We start from the raw sequence: 20,188 nt of genomic DNA on the forward strand, positions 1-20,188 counted from the left end.
TCAGACCCTTGTCAGAGCGGGCATTTTACGTGGGGACATGGCCAGGGTCCTTACACGTCGGTGTGCTGGGGCGGCCTGGGGCCACCCCCCCCCCCCCCGGAGTCCAGGAGATGCTGTGAGGTCAAGTGGTGGTTTGCTGGAGTACCAGGTGCTCAGGCGGTGGTCCACCTGCTCCTGACTGGAGACTGCGCGCGGGTGGGCTTTCCCGCTTCCACCGTCCAGGCCCTCGTGGGGCTCAGCATCTCAGGGGTCTCCGGACCCCTGCCCGCGGAGTCCCGGGGCAGCCCCCGCGCCCGCATCTCGCTCTGCATGCTGGCGATGAAGTGCAGCACACAGCGGTGTGCGAAGCCCCGCGCGTGCTCACAGCATGTCTTGTCGAAGAGCTTCTGCTCCAGGTCCACGTAGTTGCTCCAGTATCTGCGCTGCATGAGGACTGTCTGGTCGAAGCAGGGCCTCAAACAGTGGGCCAGGAAGGCCACGACGATCAGCTGCAGGGTGATACCCCAGCCGATGGCCTGGAGGGTGGGGAGCGCGAGGTTGAGTGTGGCGGGACACAGATATTGTACAATGTGGCAAGGATGTTCCAAAGTCTCTCCCTTTGTTTATCCCTTGCATCCTTTTCCAAATCTATCCATCTTCCCACTAAGTCATCCATCCTACCAACCACCTCCATCTGTCCTTCCTCCCATTTATTCTTTCATCCTTGCATGCATTTTCTATCCAACGATCTCTCCACCCATCTAGGCATCCATCCTCTTATCTGACTGTGTATCTATTGTCTTTCTATCCAGCTAACCTCTCAACCATGCTTCCATCTGTCCATCATCCTCCTTCCTATCCAGCCATCTAGCCTCCCATCCATTCATGTTCCCATACTCTCATCCTTCCTTCCTTTTATCTGTCCAACCATCCATCCACCTGCCATTCATCCCTCCAACTTTCCTCCTGAAGGGAACAAGAGTATGTCGCCCCAAAATATGCCTCTTTGACATAAAAATTATTTTGAGCTGAAGACAATTAAGAAGGAGCATCTCCCCTTCTGCCTGAAGGCAGGATGTAAATTCCCCTTTTGCTGGAGACAGACTCTCATCAGCCCAGAGACAGCAGCAGAGGAATCCGCAAACAAACCTTACTCCATTCGTTTCCTCCCATGTATTTATTTACCTTCCCACAGTGTCCACCCTTGGAAGCATAAAGCTGCTTTCCCTCGTGCTGACATTTCTCTGCAACGGTATTGCTCGTGGCTGAAGATGCTATATAAGCATACTTCTAAGCCACTGCTTTGAGTGACCCTGTCTTCTTTTTTACTCTTTGTTTTAGGTTTCTCCTGCATGATGATCACTGCACACAATAATAAACTTTTTGTTTTCCTCCTGTTAATCTGTCTTTTTGTTAGTCTCAGCTGAAAACCCAAGGTGGGTGGAGGTCAAGTTTTGCCTCCTTTGCACTCCCATCCATTCATCCGTCCATCCACCCATCATCTTTCATCTTTTTATTCGGTTCTTCATCCGTGCTTATATATGTGTATCCATCCCATCTATGCATCCATCCATCCTATATTTTGGGGAAGACACTGAGGACTCAGTCTTTGCTCGCACAGAGCTCACACTTTAGTGGAAGATACAATGAAATCGGTGATGAATGGCTAAGCACCACGTTGAGGGATGTATCGGGGGTTGTGGGAAATCAGAGGGGCGATACCCAACCTGAACCTGAGGGCTCAGATGACAGTGCGGCTGAGGCTGAGACCTGAAGGATGGCAATAGTTTACAGGATGTGAACAGGGAATACTGTTCCAGGCCAAGCGTGAGGAGAAGCTGGAAGCAGTTCTCTGAGGCTGGAGACCCCACCTGGCCAGCCCCTCGCCCTCCCCTCTGCCCAGCCAAAGGTATTGAGACATCGCTTAAGACCCGAGCAACCGTGTGGACTTGGAGCAGAGATATCACTCCTCTAAACCACAAAGACATATTTGAATCTTTATCATTTGCAGATGTGATTGACAAAGCTCTCTCATTTGGCCTCTTACAAGGTCCTCCCTCCCCCCACTCCAAATTTAAAATACTTGTGTGAGTATTTTACCTGGAGGGGCATTTAGTGTGACTGATCATTTACAGCTGAGTCAGGACTTAAACCCTGGTCTGACTGAGAATTCTACACTCTTTCCAGGGAACTAGTGAGAGCCTACAGTGTTTACATCCGTAGGAGACATCAAGGTGAGGAGACCAGACCTCCATTTACTTGGCAGGAGAAACTGAGGCCCAGAGCGGAAGGGACATGGCCAAGGTCACAGTCTGAAGCAGAACCAAGTGTCTCCTGAGCACTGGTCCTCTCTCTGCCACTCCACGGGCCTGCATCTGCCACAAGCCTGTCCTGGCACCCCAAAGTGCTGGGTTGTAGCTCCAGTGATGTTCTGCATGTGGTGGGTTCATGTAAACACTTTTGGCGGGGGACACAGCCCAGGCTGGGCTCTCGGAGTGGTGGAGGTGGAATCTTCAGCCTGGGCTGGGGATGGGGCTGGGGTTTGTCCCCAGGATAATGGATTCTGTGCCCTGTGGGGAGCCGGACATCTGGGGAGCCTGCATTGTAGGGAGGTGGATGAGAGGGTTTGGAGGAATGACACTTCAGATCCCTGCCCGGCCTCTTACAAACTGTGACTTTGGCCTTGTGAACTAAACTCTCAGAGCCTCAGTTTCCTCATCTGCAAAATGGGATGATCATGATTGCATCCACCTCATAGGCCTGTCTTGAGAATCGAAGTAACGCATGTGAAATGCTTAACACAGTGCCTGACACATACGTGCTTAATACATGGTAATTAGTATCGTATTTCTGAGGAGTGAGCGGAATGTGTGTATGGGGTGGTGGCAGGGTAGAGCAGTCTATCTCCAGTGTTTTCCTGCCATCCAACTTGGGGATGAGTCTAGTGGACTCCCGGAGGGTACGAGCACCTGGCATCCAGCCTGGGGTGAGTCAGCATTGATGGCGGAGTCCCCACTTCCTAAGGCCCAACACTGTCCTGTGTGTGAGTCACACTCCTGATCCCCCCAGGGACCACATGGTCCATGGTTGTGCCTGCGGCATTGGGAGGGGCCTCAGGAAACCATTTGTACCTCCAGGCCCCTCGAAACCAATGCAGGACATTTCCTAGGGCTGGGAGAGGACCACCTGAATTACCTGTGACAGGCACCGCAGGTAGAGAGACACTGCCTTCCGAGCGGGGCTGTCCCTGACCAGCTCATCTTCCTTGCAGGGCACCTTGGCCAGAAAGAGCTGCACCTGGCTGGGGGTCATGTTGGCAAAGTCTAGAAACTTGTCAGGGTCCACGGAGCTGCTGAAGACACACACGAAGCAGTTCCCATCGAGGAGAGCCAGCAGGATCCAGACAAGGGGGCGGCCAGTGCTCTCTAGAGCACAGAGGAGAACATATACCTGGGAGCAGAGGAAGGAAGGGGGCACAAAGGGCAGCCGGAATTCAGCTGCAGCAGGAAGGCTACAGGGGAGATGCAGGGATGGACTTCCCGGGAGGAGGGATATCCCAGGTGTGATTACACCAAAGGAAGGGCTACAGGTCCGAGCAGCAGAGGATAGGGAAGAAGCAGGGCTGAGGGTCCCGGGAGTCTCAGGACCGGAACACGGGGGAGCTGGTATTCTTCCTGCTCTAGCTTTGTAGCAGACTCTGTTGGTGCCCTGTCCCGGCCAGAAGCATCTAGAGCTTTGGTGGGTGGTTCCTATTCATATGGAGGGCCTGAGAGCTTCTGACCTCAACCACTTGCATGGCTCTGCCTGGGACTTTGGAGGAGTTTCTGCTCCCAGAGGTGCAGGCTGGAAGCGCTGGAGGGTCATGTTCCCAAATCAACCTTCAATCCAAGAGGGCAGGGCCTGGTGGATAAGAACACCAGCTTCCAGGATCCTCGGTGGGACGATTCTGAGGTGTGTTCTATCCACTTTCTTAGAGGGTCCCGTTCCCAAATCAACCTTCAATCCAAGAGGGCAGGGCCTGGTGGATAAGAACCCCAGCTTCCAGGATCCTCGGTGGGACGATTCTGAGGTGTGTTCTATCCACTTTCTTAGAGGGTCCCCAGAAGGACTGAGCCCAAGTTGCCTACATATTATCACATTCTTTCCAGAGGCTGCTTTTGGGAGGACCCTAAACTAAGAGGGTCCCGTGGAATAACCCTCCCAGAGACAGCACCTTAAACACCTCTCCGCAGTGTCTGGGAGCCGCCCTCTGACTGTCCCCAGGTGCCGCTTTTGACCCACTCTGCCCGTCTAGTGGCCTGGGTTGGGTGTTGGTCACAGGACAGGAGCCCAGTGGAGCTGTACCCACTAGACCCCAGAGGAAAAGGTAAAGGGCATGCTTAGTGAATGTGACCCTCCCTGCGTGGCTGAATCACAGGGAGCTTGGAACCGCTGGGGAACATGAAACAGGCCGCTTGTGCACAGAATGCAGAGGTTTTTAACTTGGGTTGTACACAAAACATAAGATGGTGTGTGCTGGCTGGGTGTGTGTGTGTGCATGGCCAACGAATTATAAATACGTTGTAGGCAGGGGCGGATCCAGCATTTTCTATGGGGGCAATGTGGTTAGAAGGTGGAACCCAGGACTTGTTATGAAGTTACATTACATACCCTTGAGAATACCTCAGTTGTCCATATCAAAGAATAGGGGAGAGGAGGAGATCGTGAGTGAGCTAAAACCCACCAAGTCCCTCCTGCCACTGCCCATGGATCTAGAGCACTTATTTTGTCTAAAACAGGGCAGCAGTTCTGCCTTGGGCTGTGTTTGAATCTGAGCCTCTTCTTTGCTGTGGGAGCTCAGCCTAGTGAATCACCCTCTCTGTGCCTCAGGTCCCCCATCCTTAAAAATGGATCCAAGACGGGAGCCAACCCAGGGCCGAGGTGAGAATTCATAGGCGGTGCACACACAGCACTGGGCACAGAGCTTGGCTCCCTGTGGGCTGGGGAGCATTACGAATCGCTAAACTCAATGAGCTGATCAGGGCACCGACCAGGTGCGAGGCTCTGAGGACACTGTGACACAGCAGGTGAGGTCCTTGCCCTCGGGGAGCTTGCAGGAGAGGGGATGCAGCCTTCAAGCCAATGATGCCTCTCGTACGGCAACACGGCTGTGCACGTCATGGGATGGTCCTTCATGCATGTGGGGAGTTATAATCCATGGCCAGCATGACAGATGTGACCTGGATAATTCTTGGGAATCCTGTATCATTCATGCGTCTCCAGCACTGGGCATGGAAAGGTGACAGATGACAGGATCAGAAATATCTGTTTCCAGAGTAGAAACTGGCAGATGGGTCTCTGTGAACTGATGATGTCTTGGTATCATTTCCTAGGGGAAATGAGGATGCCTATGGGGGTGGGTGGGGGAGTTCTGACAATACCCACGGGGGTCACTGGGATTTTGGCACCTGGCAGTGACTGTGTGGTTGGGAGAGCCCCTGACAATGCCCACGGGGACCTGGGTGGCGAGGGACCGCACCTGCCGATGCCTGGGTCCTTCCTTCGGTGCCCCGCAGGCCGGCGCCTCTCCTCCACCATCACCGCGGACTGCCGGTTGGCCAGGAGGCTGCAGAGGAAAAGGGCGGCTGGGGGCATGAGCAGCTGGCCCAGGCCATAGAGGGCATTGTAGCGCGCCAGGCAGGGGCAGTTGAAGTCGAAGGAGGAGCACAGCTTGACTGTGACCGCGGCCAGCAGCAGGCAGATGCCGTTCAACACCGACTCGGAGCTGGACTGGAAGTGCTGGAGGAGCGCGCGGAATTTATCCATGGCCGGGCCTGGGTAGAGGGCAGCTGCGGGTGGCGGGCGGGGAGGTTTCAGCTGCCTTCCTGGTCAATGCCAGCCCCGCTGGGGGCGAGCCCGGGGCTGCGGGAGGTTCTTCCTAGGGCCTGAGGGGACAAGGGGGAGGCGGGGTCTAGCCAAGGAGTGTAGGGCAGAGCAGGCTCTCTCCACCAAGGCCCCCTGGCCAGCCCGACTGCCCCCCACTGCTACTCCCCTCCTCTCTGGGGGGATGAGTCACTGCTCTGTGACCAGCCAGCCCAAAGCACCTCTAGGCAGATGGTCCCCACCCTGTTCCTCCATCCCTCCCCTCTTCAGGACTGTGATACTGATGCCTGACAGCTGCTGGGGCTTCCCGTGGGGGGACAGGCAAATTCTGGGTGTGGTAAGACCACGGCACTGATGGAGCCAATTACATTTTCTTGTCTTGGTTTAAAACATGACTTGGGGCTTCCCTAGTGGTTGAGTGGTTGAGAGTCTGCCTGCCAATGCAGGGGACACGGGTTCGTGTCCCGGTCCAGGAAGTGGGCCCGTGAGCCATGGCCACTGAGCCTGCGCGTCCGGAGCCTGTGCTCCGCAACGGGAGAGGCCAAAACGGTGAGAGGCCCACGTACCGCAAAAAAAACCCCCAAAAAACAAAAAACCCATGATTTGACTCAGCTGAGCCCAGGGAGATTTCACGTTGGCTTTCATGCTGGGAGGAACCACCAGGGGCGCCTTACCCTGCCCGAAGCCTTCCCGGAAGTCTCTTGAGGAGAGTTTAAACCATGTTTCAGTGTTTGCCAGGGTCGTGGAACGGAAGGGCTTCCAGACAGAGAGTACCGTCTGGACAAGGGCATGAAGGTGAGAAGCAGCCAGGTGTGGGTAGGCAGTTTGGGGTTGCTTGAATGTAGTGTCAGACAGGGGGTGTCGGGAGAGGGCACAGGGGCTGCTCATGGGTGCCTGCACCCCTTTCCTCCACTTTATTCTGCTGCCCTTCAGCTCTGGCCACGGAATGGCCCAGGTCTCCCTAAAGCGCAGCTCCCACTACATCACTCTTGCGCTCAGGTGTGACCAGGGCCCCCTCAGCTTCCTTAGCCTGGCGTTCAAGGCCCTCCTAGCCATACCCAGACATGTCCATGCCTCTGCTGACGCATCCTCCCCGCTGGAGAACCCGTGCCGCTTCCTCCCACCTGCTCTTCAAGAGGCAACTCCGATGCAGCTCTTTCACCGAGATGCCCCTGGTGACCTCAGCTCTGTGGGAACCTCTCCTCTCGCTTGGCCCTTGGAAAGGCCGCCCCAGCCTGCTGCTCCTCTCGCCCAGGTGTGGAGCTGGATCTCCCAGCTAGGACGGGCCCTGCACCCACAGCTGCCCGTCCCTGCAGCCCCCAGCAGGGTGCCAGGCAGACTGCACGGGTGGTAGATGTTTGTTCCCTGTGACGTTGACACTCAGACCCCCTTTTTGCGTCTCTAGCTCTGTCCTCTCTGCCCACTCCTTGACCTGTACCTGCCTCCCTGTCTGCTCCTAGGAGGTGAATGGAATGTAGGTCCTGCTCTTATCTCTGTCTCTCTCTTATCCTGTCCCTCTTTCCATCTCTAACTCTACTCTTCTCTGTGTGTGTGACCCCCTGTGTCCTTCATTGTGTGTTTCTGAGTCTTTCTGTGCGTCCCTCTGTCTCTGTCCCTCTCTCTGTGCTGTGGCCTCTTCCTGTCTATCTTTCCCTCCTCTCACCTGCGGCCCGCCCTGTAGCACCCTTGTCTTACTGGCCCCCGGTCCTGACACCGGCAGCCTGATGTGGGGAGAGGAGTGGAAGCAGCCACAGGAGCCCAGGCTCCATTCCTGGGTCACAGATCCATGGGCTTGGCCTGGAGCCTGGGCTGGGGGCGGGTGAGGCTCAGGTTCCTCCTCAATCTCCATCCCTCTGGCTCCCTCACTCCTAGCCCAGCGCTACCCTTGAACAAAGGAAAACCTCAGGGACTGGGATGGCCTTGACCCTACTGGCCCCTGCCCTGCTCCGTCCAGCCTGGGCCAGTGGGCATGTGGGACTCCCAGGGATGCCATCAGCAATTCCTCAGACCCCGGGTCCTCACAGTCATGAGTGCCACTCCCCACCCCCATCCCTCTGGAGCATGTGAGGTAAGCATCCTTCTGAATCCCTTCCGGCGCAGAGGCCCAGCCATGCCCTCCGGTCTCCACGGAGCCTGCCCTGACCGCAGCAGCTGCACGGATCACCCCTCTTCCCGCACGCTCAAACTTTTAGAAAATGGAAATGTCGGCATCTTTTTTTCTGATTAAACACACCATTATGAAATACTAAAAATATCTAATATAAACGTATATTATATAAAATATAATATACTAGATAAAATATCTAATATAAAATATATATTATATATATGTAATATTATATATATTATATTAATATATATATTAGATAAAATATCTAATATAAAAATATATATTGACTGCAACCCCCCAAGTCTCCCTGTCACTGCATCAGTGTGTGTCCTTCCAAACTTGTTGCCGCCCACACGGGCACGTGCTGGCTGGCCCGCCTGGGAATCCTCGGGAAACAGCCAGGGACGCTGTGAGCGAAGCACTGGGTGCCCTGCTCACCCAGGAGCCCTGGGGTTGCTGGGGGAGAGGCAGCTCAGGCTGCCTCTGGGACTCCCATCTGAGGCCAGTCTCTCTCTTCTCTTAACCTTCATGACACAGGGCTCACTGTGTTTCTGTTTCTCTGAGAGATGACAGCCCAGCAGCTTGAGGGACCTGTGGGATCTGCAAATGAATTTTGTGTAGATCATTTAGCCTGTATTTTAAGTCAGACCATCCCCAATATGTCCTGCAAACTTCCTAAGTATCTGTGCAGTCTCCACTTCCGATGAGGTAGCGACAGACGGAAACCCGGGTCTTATATCTTATTTGTATCTTACCCAGTCCGTGTGCTAGTCCAGGTCCTGTGAAACAGGATGACCTGTGTGAGGGAAAGTGGGGAGGGAATGGGAGAGGGCGGGAGCGCCGTCAGAGGCAGCGAGTGTGGCTCTGCGAGGAGGAGAGGCGAGGGCATAATGGTGAAGCCCTTCAAGCCGCTCTCTGTCCTGGTCTCCTAGCTAGCAGAGAACCACCAGCACCAGCACAGCCCTGGCGCGGGTCCTGGAGAGGCAGGCTGTGTGTCCGAGAGGACACACAGCCTGGTGGGGACAGGCCCAGGAAGGATGTGCTCCTCCTCTGTGCCTTCCAGCCCTAGTCACCCTCTGGGCTGCTGCCAGGAAACAGAGCTGTCCCGCCCAAGACCCTGCTTCTCAACCCTGAACCCCAGCGCTGGGCCCCCCACCGAGCACGGAGGGGAGAGAAATGGGCTGGGAGGGTCTGAGCACCCCTGTCTCCCATTCTACTCTCAGGGAGGGGAGGGTGGCCAAAGGGCCCCCAGCTGCTTCTAACCTAGGGATTTTTCCGGAAGAGAATGGACAGTGTTTCTGAGGGAACACTGCAGGAAACTGGGACAAGGTCTCTCCCAGGCCAGCCTGTTCACAGCTCCAACCTCTGGGAGGCGAGATGGCCCTGCCAGGTCAGCCTGGGTCGTGTGACTGCACTGGCCCTTGCTGGGTATTTACTGGAAAACATTCAAGCAAAGAAGAAGGCAAGAAGGAAGCCCACCACGACTTAAAGGGCTATTACCTCTCGGGGTGAGCAGGTGCCTTTACATTAAGCAAAAATTCTGTATTTTCTAAATTGCCTATTTTATAATAATGATTTTTAAAATTTCCCAGTAAAAATCATAAGTATTTTTACTGGAAAAACTCACAGGGATTAAGGGACAAGGCAAAAGGAAGGAAGATCGTCTTTTGTTGCCCAGGGGCCGGGCCTGATATACAAGGAGAGGCAGAAATCGAAGAAAAATAGGAGAAAGGTTTATGTTACTCGTGTGTGGAAAGAATATTCACTTGTAGATCTGCTGCAGAGTAATGCCTCAGATCAGATTTTCTCAACTGCCTACCCTACCTCGGGGCTCTGCAGCTGTGTTCTTCCAGATCTTTTCATTCTGGGAAAATTTTTAAATATCAGACTTTCATTTTAATGCTGACTTAAATTAAATCTATTTAGCAGTTTTAAACACGTGTTAACTTGCAATTGGAACATCTTTATACAACAAGTCTTTGGTTTCTTTTTTTCTCAACTGAGGGTCTTGGAGATATATTCTTGGGGGTCCTCCATATTTTTATTTCCTTCGAAAGGAATCTGGGTATTTGAGAGATACTGGCTTGACTGTTCTTGGAATTCCTGTGATGGAGAGGGCTCCTTAGGACAGGGTGCCCCCTACTGGAGGAGTCAGTGTGTCCGTTGTGTGTGTGTGTGTGTATGTGTGCGGTGAGTATGTGTGTGTGGTGAGTGTGTGTGTGGTGTGTAGCGTGTGTGTCCTCAGAAGTACAGGCGTGGCTGTGTTTCTTCTTTCTGTATAGAGAACACACTCTCCCCTGGGGTTTCTTCAGAAGGAAGACACTGGATGCGTGTCCCACTTCTCTCTCAGGACTGGGAGGCTATTGTTGCCTCGCATCTCAGAGCTGTGGGGCCCTCTCTGTCCCCGACAGACCTGCCTCTCTTCTACCAAATGACAGAGGCCTCTGTGGGATCCAGGGGACAGGCCTTTCTGGTCTTCTCTGGCAGACCTGGCTGAAAGCAACATGGCACTTCTGTGGGCTCCACTCTGGTGACTGTGTAGAGCCACATGGCCTCTGAGGGACTGAAAGGAGAATGAAAATAAAGGGGGGAACTCTGACACATGGCATTAGAACAACTGGCTAATCATTTGGGAAAATGGAGGTGAATTTCTTCACAATCAGAGACTAGGGAAGGCCTTTGTGATCAGAGCACAGAATTCAGTAGCTGTGAAGGAGAAGATGGATGAAGTGGGCCTCATAACTTCTGTGGGCAAAATGCCAATCAGCCAAGTGAAAATAACAAAAAACGGGAAAAGGGCATTTTCCACACACAAGCCACACAAAGCCCTATTTCCTTAATTTGCAGAGGAATCAATACAAATCAATAAAAAAAAGATGATCAATCCTGTGAGAAAATGGGCAAAGGATGTGAACAGGCTGTTCACAGGAAGGGGAGGGCACACGGCCCCAAATCCTGTGAGGACTGTAGCCCTCATTCTTAATTAAATATGTATCTGAACAAGCAGGTGCCTTTTTAAACTAAGTTTTCAGAAACTAAAAGATAGATATTACCCAATGTTGATGAGGGCTTAGGGAAATAGTCACTTCCATACACGGATGGTTGGAGTATAAATTTGGATGAATTTTCCTAGAAAAATTTGGCAATATATTTAAAGCAAAAATTTAAATATACATGCCCTTTGACCTAACAATTACATAGCTCTGTATTTGCCCTATGGATAGATTTGCAGAAATAGCCAAGACAAACAAGGAAGGATGTTCGTGATAGATTTGTTTTAATAGCAATAAAACTGGAAACAACTCGAATTTCATCAATGGGGGATGTTTAATAATTTGTTTAAATAAATTATGGCACAGCCATAAAGTGGGATCTATGCAGTCATTAAAAGAATGAAGCAAATCTGTGTGTGTTCGTATGAAAAGAACTCTGATAGATTCTAAGTACGCTGTGCATAGCATAATCCCTCCTGAGTAAAAACACAAACATGTAAAAGTCTTGGTATTGTGCACACACCTTTTGCTGGAAAGATATATAAAAAATGTAGACAGTTAATACTATTGGGTGGTAGAACAGGGGAGACCTTCATCTTCTTTCCAGTTTATACCTTTCTGTGCTGTTTGACTTTTCAAACAATGTACATGTGGACTTTATTTTAAAAAGATCAACAGAAGTATTCTGGGCAGGAGATTTATGGATTTTAAAATAAGTTTCAATATGTAAATAGATAAACATTAAAAACAATAGGATTGAAATATACGACTCACACAAAATAGAAAACCAAGTTCAAACCTTAACATTCTTCTACTTTAATTTTGGGTTCTCACCCTACAGGTTACAGAATATGGAACAGTTGCGTTGGTTCACAATACATTTCTAACTCCTTTTCTCAGAACAAGAAACAGAGAAGCCTGGTTTTATAATATTTGCACCTTCTTCTTTTAAACATCCCTAACAATCTATAAAAATGGATTTTCTGACCGAAGTGAAACGAAGTGGTTTGCAGACCCTGTGAGGGGGGCGGGTTTTCTGGTGTGGAGGTCCTGCCAGCGGTGGCATCAGACATGGATGTCGGGCCAAATGCAGAGACTTGGGGGCAAAAACAGGTGAGGTGCTCTTGGGGGAGGGGACACCCATCCAGCTGGAGTTTCTGAATTCTACTCTTACTGCATAAATACGAAAGTCAGAGTAACCCTGGGCACCCCCCTTTTCCCTGTTGCCTGTGCCCACAAGCTCATGAGACTTCTGAGACGTGTTTGGGAGAGCCCTGGGCCAGGAGTGGCAAGTCCCAGTTCTGAGGGTGATTGGGTGCCTTGGCTGCACACCCTCAAGCTCTGGCCACATGACAACAGTTGTTCACTGGGCATCTGCAGAGCCCACAGCTAGGTGCTTTGCTGGTGCTGGGCACGCACAGGTACCTACCTCAGGTACCAGACGCAGGCAGTGGGGCATCACAGTGCGAACTGGGGTGCTCTGGAGAGGACCTCCACTTGCCTGAAGTTTGGGGAGTTTCTCTCCGTCCTGGGAGAGAGTGTCTGTGATGGGGAGGACTCTTCTGCTGGAGATCCAGTCCCAGGATGAAAGATGAGAAAGTGACTTCAGTGAAGCAAACATGCCCAGAGGGTAGCATCTGGGTGGCTACAGAGTAGGGCTAATTCTAAATTGACATATTTTCTTTATAATGACGTGGTTAATGGAAGCTATAAAGATATATTTGCCCCCCCCAAATTCTCTTCCCGTTTTGAAACAGGAAAAGAGCAACCTGTAAATATTTTAAAGGTGTTTTGATTGACTCGAGGACCCCCCCACCAAAGTTTGCCGGAGACAAAGGTGAGTCTAATGGAGGTCTAGCGCCACCTAGTGGTGGCTAGAGAGAGAACTTGAGAGGGACCGGAGGGAAGAGACAGTGGGACACACAAGCCCGCTCACCTGGCTGAGAGAAAACTTTCCACAGGCTGCTCTCATTGGAAAGAGGTCCCCCTGAAGCGCCTTTGGGTGAAGGGTGAAGGTCGGAACAAGCGAGCGCCTCTGGGGTGTCTCTTGGGAAAGGAGGATAGAAGTGGGAGGCTACCCTGGCGGCAGTAGTGCAGAAACGTCTGTTGCCCATTCTGGGTCTAGGGATGAAGGGCATTTGAACTGACTGAAGACTGTTGACTTACTGGAGATGTGCCTCCTGGCTCCTATGTGTCTTTCAACTTTTACCATGAAGGAGTTTTAAATTTTTATGTGGTCCTATTTATCATACTTTTCTTGTATGATTCTCTGATCTTTGTAACGTTCTTAGAAAAGCCTTCCTGCCAAGTAAAGGTCATTTAAAACATCTATGAGAGAAAGAGGATGCTGGGGTATTACATTCACTTTGAGCACTTTTCTTTGAGTTCAGTTTTGTTATTTTTAACTCTATTTCGTGTTCATTAGTGGCTATGTGCTTCCTGGCTAACTTCCAGACAGCTGAGCCAAAGCCCCTGGGAGCCATCAGGGTCTCTACGGTGGGAGGAGGCTGGCTCAGGAACTCAGGGAGGACACCTCCCCTGCAACAGGTGTCTTCCTCAGGCTGGCATCTAAAGGAATCCCATCCTGGGGCAGGCATAGCATCGCAGGGATTTGGACTCAGACCTCCTAGGGCTGAACCTCGGTGCTTCACTTATCAGCTCCTAATCCAGTATCTTAACTTTCCTAAGCCTCAGGATTTTCATCTGTAAAATGGGGATGCTGTTGCTACGGCTGCTGCTAATAATAATAATAGCAGTTACTTCACAGGGTTATTACCAGGCTTAAATGAATTAGTACAGATGAATTGCTTAGACCAAGGTCTGGTATGTATGTCTATGTGCTCCGTAAATGTCACCTGTCAGTATTACCTAAGCCAGTGGCCCTGAGATGGGTCAAGGGATGCTGTTTGAAATTACTAAACAAGTTTTCCAAACAGGGATACATGTGGCCCTCTTTCTGGCTTTGCACATTTTTCTTTCAGCTTCTTGCAGGAATCTCCATCTGTCCTTTTAGATGCAATCTTAAGAATGCTTGGTCTCAGGCCTGGATTTTATCCATAGGCACTATAGGCCCAGGACTTAGGTCTAGGTGCTTTCTAAGGATCTGCTTAAGACTGGAAAAAAAATATTACTGGCTCGAAATTATGAAAGGAAAACTTCAAAATCAAAATTAAGAAATGTTTACTTAAATGTCTATAAAACAATGTTGTGGCAACTTCATTAACTGTTAAACGAGCACTCATAAATATTTCATTACATTTGAAGACAATCGTAGGTCTTTCTCACTTGGCAAGAGCTCCAACACATACAAGATTGTTTAGAAATAAAACCAATTGTAAATTCAGTGAGTTCCTTTTAGTCCAGTGATTTCAAAAGCCAAATTTACAAAAATCCTTTCAAAATGTTTAAGACAGGAAAATTATGTTTAACGTGGGGTGTAGTGTATTTTACTATGTTTGACCTTATAGAGTTAGGCACCAAAGATAAGAGTTTGGGGGTCTGTGAAGATCTTACAATTAGTCCCGGACCTAGGGGCTGCCTCCCAGGAGGCAAGTCTGTCTGTGGAGCAGAGGAGGGAGCAGGTGTTACCCCTCCCTGTACAGCCACCTCCTGCCCTACCTTCTAACGTGACTAGCCCTGCCTGGGTGGCAGCCTGCACTGGTCTGGCCCCAACTTTCCCCAGGAAAGCCTGCAGGCATTCTTTAAACATTATCCTCTCACCTAGCATACATGTCCATGTTCACAGTTTCCCAAAGTGTGATCAGTTAATGACCTGCATGAGATTCTACTGAACGAGAATCTCTTGGGGCAAGGCCCTTGAATCTGCATTTTATTAGACGTTCTTCCCCTGTCCCTCCCCCCGTAGATGATTCTGATGCATGCTGAGTTTGAGACTCATGTCTACAGTGTGTGTGCACTACAGGAGGGGGGCAAGATGATCCAGTTTAAAAAAATGGATTTTATTTTTTAGAGCAGTTTTAGATTCACAGCAACATTGAGTGGAACGTACAGAGATTTCCCATATACCCTCTGCCCCAACACATGTGTAGTCCACCCCCCCCATTATCAACATCCTCCACCAGAGTGGTACCTTTGTTAAAACTGATGAACCTACATTGGCACATCATTACACCCCAGAGTCCAGAGTTTTCATGAAGGTTCATTCTTGATGATGTACATTCCATGGGTTTAGACAAACGTATAATGTCATGTTCCCACATTATGGCATCACACAGTATTTTCAGAGCCCTAAGAATCCTTTGTGTTCCACCCATTCATCCTTCCCTCCCCCTAACCCTTGGCAACCACTGATCTTTTTCCTGCCATAGTGATGCTTTTCATACAGTATGTAGTCTTTTCAGATTGACTTATTCCACTTAGTAGTGCGCATTTAAAGTTCCTCTATGTCTTTTCATGGCTTGATGGCTCATTTCTTTTTACTGCTGAATTATACTCTACTGTCTGGATGTACCACAGTTTATTTATCTATTCACCTACAGAAGGACATCTTGGCTGCCTCCACCTTTTGGCAATTATGAATAAAGTGGCTATAAACATCCACGTGCAGGTTTTTGTGTGGACATAAGTTTTCAGCTCCTTTGGGTAAGTACCAAGGAGTGCAATTGGTGGATCATATGGTAAGAGAATGTTTCGTTTTGTAATAAACCACCAAAATGTCTTCCAAAGCGGCTGTACTGTTTTCATTCCTGTCAGCAGTGAATGAGAGTTCCCGTTGCTCTGTGTCCTCACCAGCACTTGGTGTTGTCAGTGTTCTGGAGTTTGGCCATTCTAATAGTTGTGCTGTGGCATCATTGTTGTTGTTTTAAATTTAATTAATTATTTAATTTTTTGCTGCATTGGGTCTTTGTTGCTGCGCCTGCGCTTTTCTCTAGTTGCAGTGAGCGGGGCTACTCTTTGTTGCTGTGTGCGGGCTTCTCATCGCGGTGGCTTCTCTTGTTGCAGAGCACGGGCTCTAGGCGCGCAGGCTTCAGTAGTTGTGGAGCACGGGCTTAGTTGCTCCAAGGTCTGGGGATCTCCCCAGACCAGGGCTCAAACCCGTGCCCCCTGCATTGGCAGGTGGATTTTTAACCACCGCGCCACCAAGGAAGTCCTGGCATCATTGTTTTGATTTACATTTTCATGGTGACATAAGATACGGAACATCTTTTCAAATGCTTATTTGCCATGTGTATGTTTTCTTTGGTGAGGTGTCTGTTAAGGTCTTCGGCTCATTTAAAAAATTGAGTTTTCTTATTGTTGGATTTTAAGTGTTCTTTGTATATTTTGGAGAATAGGCCTGCTTTAGATATGTCTTTCGCAAATATTTTCTCCCAGTCTGTGGTTTGTCTTTTTATTCTCTTGACAGTGTCTTTTGCAGAGCAGAAAATTTAATTTTAATGAAGTTCAGCTTATCAGTGATTTATTTCATAGTTCATGCCTTTGGTGTTGTATCTAAAAAGTCATCACCAAACCTAAGGCCATCTAGATTTTCTCCTATGTTATCTTCTAGGAGTTTTATAGTTTTGCATTTTACATTTAGGGCTGTAATCCATCTTGGGTTAATTTTTGTGAGTGGGGGTGTAAGGTCTGTGTCTAGATTCACTTTTTTGCGTGTGGATGTCCAGTTGTTCGTGTACCATTTGTTGAAAAGACTACCTTTGCTCCATTATATTCCTTTGCTCCTTCATCAAAGATCAGTTGGCTATGTTCATTTCCAGGCTCTTTATTCTGTTGCATTGATCTATTTGTCTATTCTCTCACCAATACCACACTGTCTCAATTACTGTAGCTTTATAGTAAACTTTGAAGTTGGGTAGTGTCAGTCCTCCAATTTTGTTCTTCTCCTTCAATATTGTGTTGGTTATTCTGGGTCTTTTACCTCTCCCTATACACTTTAGAATCAGTTTGTTGATACCCACAAAATACCTTGCTGGGATTTTGCTTGGGATGCATTGAATCTATAGATCGAGTTGGGAAGAACTGACGTCTTGACAATACTGAGAACTACTAGTGTGTTCAGCCCTGAACTTAGTCCTGGGAGGTAGGAAACTCGACTGGAGTACACAAGAGCACAGGACAGGCTCCCCCATAGTGTTGGCAATGAACCCGCACCTCGCACAGTTCTAGGCACACAGGCAGTGCTCAATACGGTCACTGGAGCGATGAATGAAGCTGAATCCCAAAGCGCCTGGGCACAGGGCAGTAAGGTGGCCATTCCATGCTATGATGGTTAGCAAAGACTCCCATCCTTCAGAGGAAAGGCCTGGCCTCAGGGAAAACTTTGTGGCAAAGGTACTGTTGAGAAGGACACTGGCCAGAAAGACTGCTCTGCACAAGGCTCTTGGGCTTACCGGGTGGCTGTATTGATAGGTTAATTCACTGCCTTATTGATTCATTGATTTGCTGAATAAATATTTGTTAAGAATAAATATTTGTTAAGAATCTACCATGAACTCAGGGATCTCCCCATCTAAGATGTCCAGCTGCCCCCTGCAGTTCAAGCAGGACTTCTGTACATGTTTTCTGATGGCTTGATAACTATGGGCTGGGCCTCAGAGCATGGTAGAGGGGCCTTGTATCTCAGCCAGGGATGGCTGTGGCTGTTTTCTGTTTTAAGGCTAGTTTCTCAACAGGGAGGGAAGTGTCATGCTGTTGACGAAGGTGGTCTCAAGTTTAGGGGAGCCTGGCTTGGCCTAGATGAACTCCACTCTTGCCTGCCTGGTGGGGGACCATCCCTGTGGCTCGTTCTGGGCTCAGTCTCCAGGGGCTCGGGGAAGGAAGAAAGGAGGTTCTCAGTCAAATATTTTATTATTTTATCAACATGGAGACGCTTCAAGACTTGAACTGATCTGGGAGCTGTGGAGAGTGAGAAAGAAGGGGAAGGGAGAGGTGAGCCAGCAGGAGGAGACCAAGCAAGGAGCAACAAGGGCAGAGAGACAGCAGGAGAGAAAGTGATGGGGATGGAGAGAAGCAGGGAAGGGCAGGGAGAAGGGGAGAAAGACAAAAGGAGGGAGGGAGAGGGGGAGGGGTGGAGGAAGAGGGAGAGAGAGAAGGGAGCCAACCAGAAGGGAGAGATACGAGGGAGAGAGAAGCGGGGACTGGGAGCTGCTGCTGAAAGAGCCTCGGTTGCACACTGAGTCCCTGCCTGGGGTCCTTCCTCTCCTGCACGTTGGTGTGAGAGCTCACAGCACCCTCACGGACACATGTGTACACACAGCCAAACACAACGCACTGACACCCACCCCCTTGGGCAGCGCCTTCAGAATCTACACTGCTGGGGAGGTGGGGTTGCCACGGTGACAGGTGCTGGAGCACCACCTTATGGGTATTAATAGCTTCCACTGAAGCCACCAAAACAGTGACTTCATCCAGCCAGCCGTTTCCCTGGCTGGTTCCTTCTCCCTCCTCCCTTCTTGACTGGGGCTGGGAAGGGCCCTCGGCCGCACAGGCCGCTTCCCCGCCTCCTGGCAGCCACCTTGGTGAAGGATGGCTTGAAGGCCTCAGGGATTCCATCCAAGGTCCAGCAGGAGGGGTGTGCTGCGGTTCTTTGCTCCTCTGAGCTGGGTCTAACCACCGCCCCTGCCAGGAAAGGGTTTCTGAGGCACAGGACCTGTCAGAGGGGTCACCCTCAGCTGCTCTGGGTCCCATGCAGCCACACCTACCTCCTCTAGGTCCCTGCCTGGCCAGAGACTTCCAGCCAGTTGCCACTTGACAGTGGTGTCCCCTCCCACAGCACAGAACTCCTTGGAAAATCAAGGGCCAGTCTAGGGAGGTGACATGGGGTACAAGATTTCAGAGGCATCACGCCTGAGCTCGAGCAAGTGCAGGGCTGGTGTTGCACGATGCTGAGAGCCAGTGCCTCCTTACATTTCACACCAGGGAGGCCTCCCTTGTCTCATCCTAATCCCAGCCCTGTTGATACTCTCATTGTCTCCTCAACCCTCTGGGATCAGGGGACATTTCTGTCCTGCCCTCAGTTCCTTGCCTTGGTCCCTAATGCCTCTCACCTTCCTGTGCGGCTCCCCCGGATCAGCCTGTCCTGAGCTGCAGAGCCTCTGGACTCTTCAGGCAGGCACCGGTGTCTGGTCCCCTCATTTCCCCTTCCCTTTGAGCTCCTCCATCTCTCCCCTGTTTGGCCCACAGCCCCAAGTTTAGACCACATGGGGCCTGTGACCTCCCTGCCATCCTCTACCTTCGGGGCCTCACCCCACCCCCATCCCTGGCCTATGCCCCAGCCCCTCCTCCTGAGGAAGGGAAGGAGGCGATGAGCCTCCGCGCAAGCCACTGTCGGCAAATCCTACCAAGGGCTTGCACTTGGCCCACACTCTGGGGGAATTAGTCTCATCTATACAGAGTTTTCAGATTTATTCCGATGCCAGCAGTAGCCCACAGTGACCTCATTCCAGTAGACTTCAGGGGGTATATGAGTGCAAGAGAGTGTGTGTGCGCTTGTGTAGAAGTGAGTGTGTGAGAGAGTGTAGAGGTGTGTGTGCAAATGTGTGAGTGTGCTGCCATTCAGAGCCCATGGATTTCTGATGCATGAGTCATCGGCTGGAGTGAGCCTCGGGGAGATACGCCCATAAAAAGACAGCACCCCTGACCTGCCACGTCCATTCTGCAGCTGGCTGGGCACATGATCTTGGGCATCTAAGAGGCTGGGGGCAGGGGTGGGGGCTGTCTTTCCCTCCAGACCCCAGAGAGCAGCTGTCAAGGATATTTCTAGCTCGCCTGGAGTCCCAGGCATTTAAGGATGTGATGCCTGCAATGGGGTGAGGGTGGAGGGCGGGGGAGGGAGAAAATGGTGGTTCAGAGGCTTTCCTCCCAGGGCTCTCGGTGGAGTTCTGCTGGCAGGCAGGGCGATTCACCCATTCCACAGGCATTTTTGGACAGTCTGTCATGTGCTAGGCATAATCCTGGGGACTGGTGACATCATGGTGAATGGAGTTGTCCTGTTCTCTCCCCTCACAGAGCTTATGTTCTAGTGGGGGAGGCACAACAGAAACCAGGGGGAAAGGCTACTTTCAAACTAATTCCAGAAGATAACATAGAGTAATGCTATGGAACATGACTGAGAGTGGTGAGGGTTCTCTAGCTGGGGCGGGCAGTCAGGGAAGGTCAGGAGGTGACACAAGAACTGTGCCTGAATATTGAGGAGCTGTCATATGGAGACTTGAGGAAAGAACCTTCCAGAAGAGGATGGACTAGATGCCTGATGCCAGCCCACGTCCTCGCTGGATTCTGGATC

The 20,188-nt window shown here is 50.6% G+C and overlaps 1 protein-coding gene across 1 annotated transcript; it reads right to left on the minus strand.

Moving 5' to 3' along the window:
- CALHM3 (calcium homeostasis modulator 3) lies at positions 1–5,784 on the minus strand. Its single transcript, XM_032607595.1, is given in 5 exon segments — positions 1–242; positions 245–515; positions 3,175–3,386; positions 3,389–3,429; positions 5,498–5,784. Coding segments are annotated over 5 exon segments (1,053 nt in total).
- Between the last annotated feature and the right edge of the window lie 14,404 nt (positions 5,785–20,188).

This window comes from Phocoena sinus, chromosome 16 (genome assembly GCF_008692025.1).
Source record: "Phocoena sinus isolate mPhoSin1 chromosome 16, mPhoSin1.pri, whole genome shotgun sequence".
NCBI lineage: Eukaryota > Metazoa > Chordata > Mammalia > Artiodactyla > Phocoenidae > Phocoena > Phocoena sinus.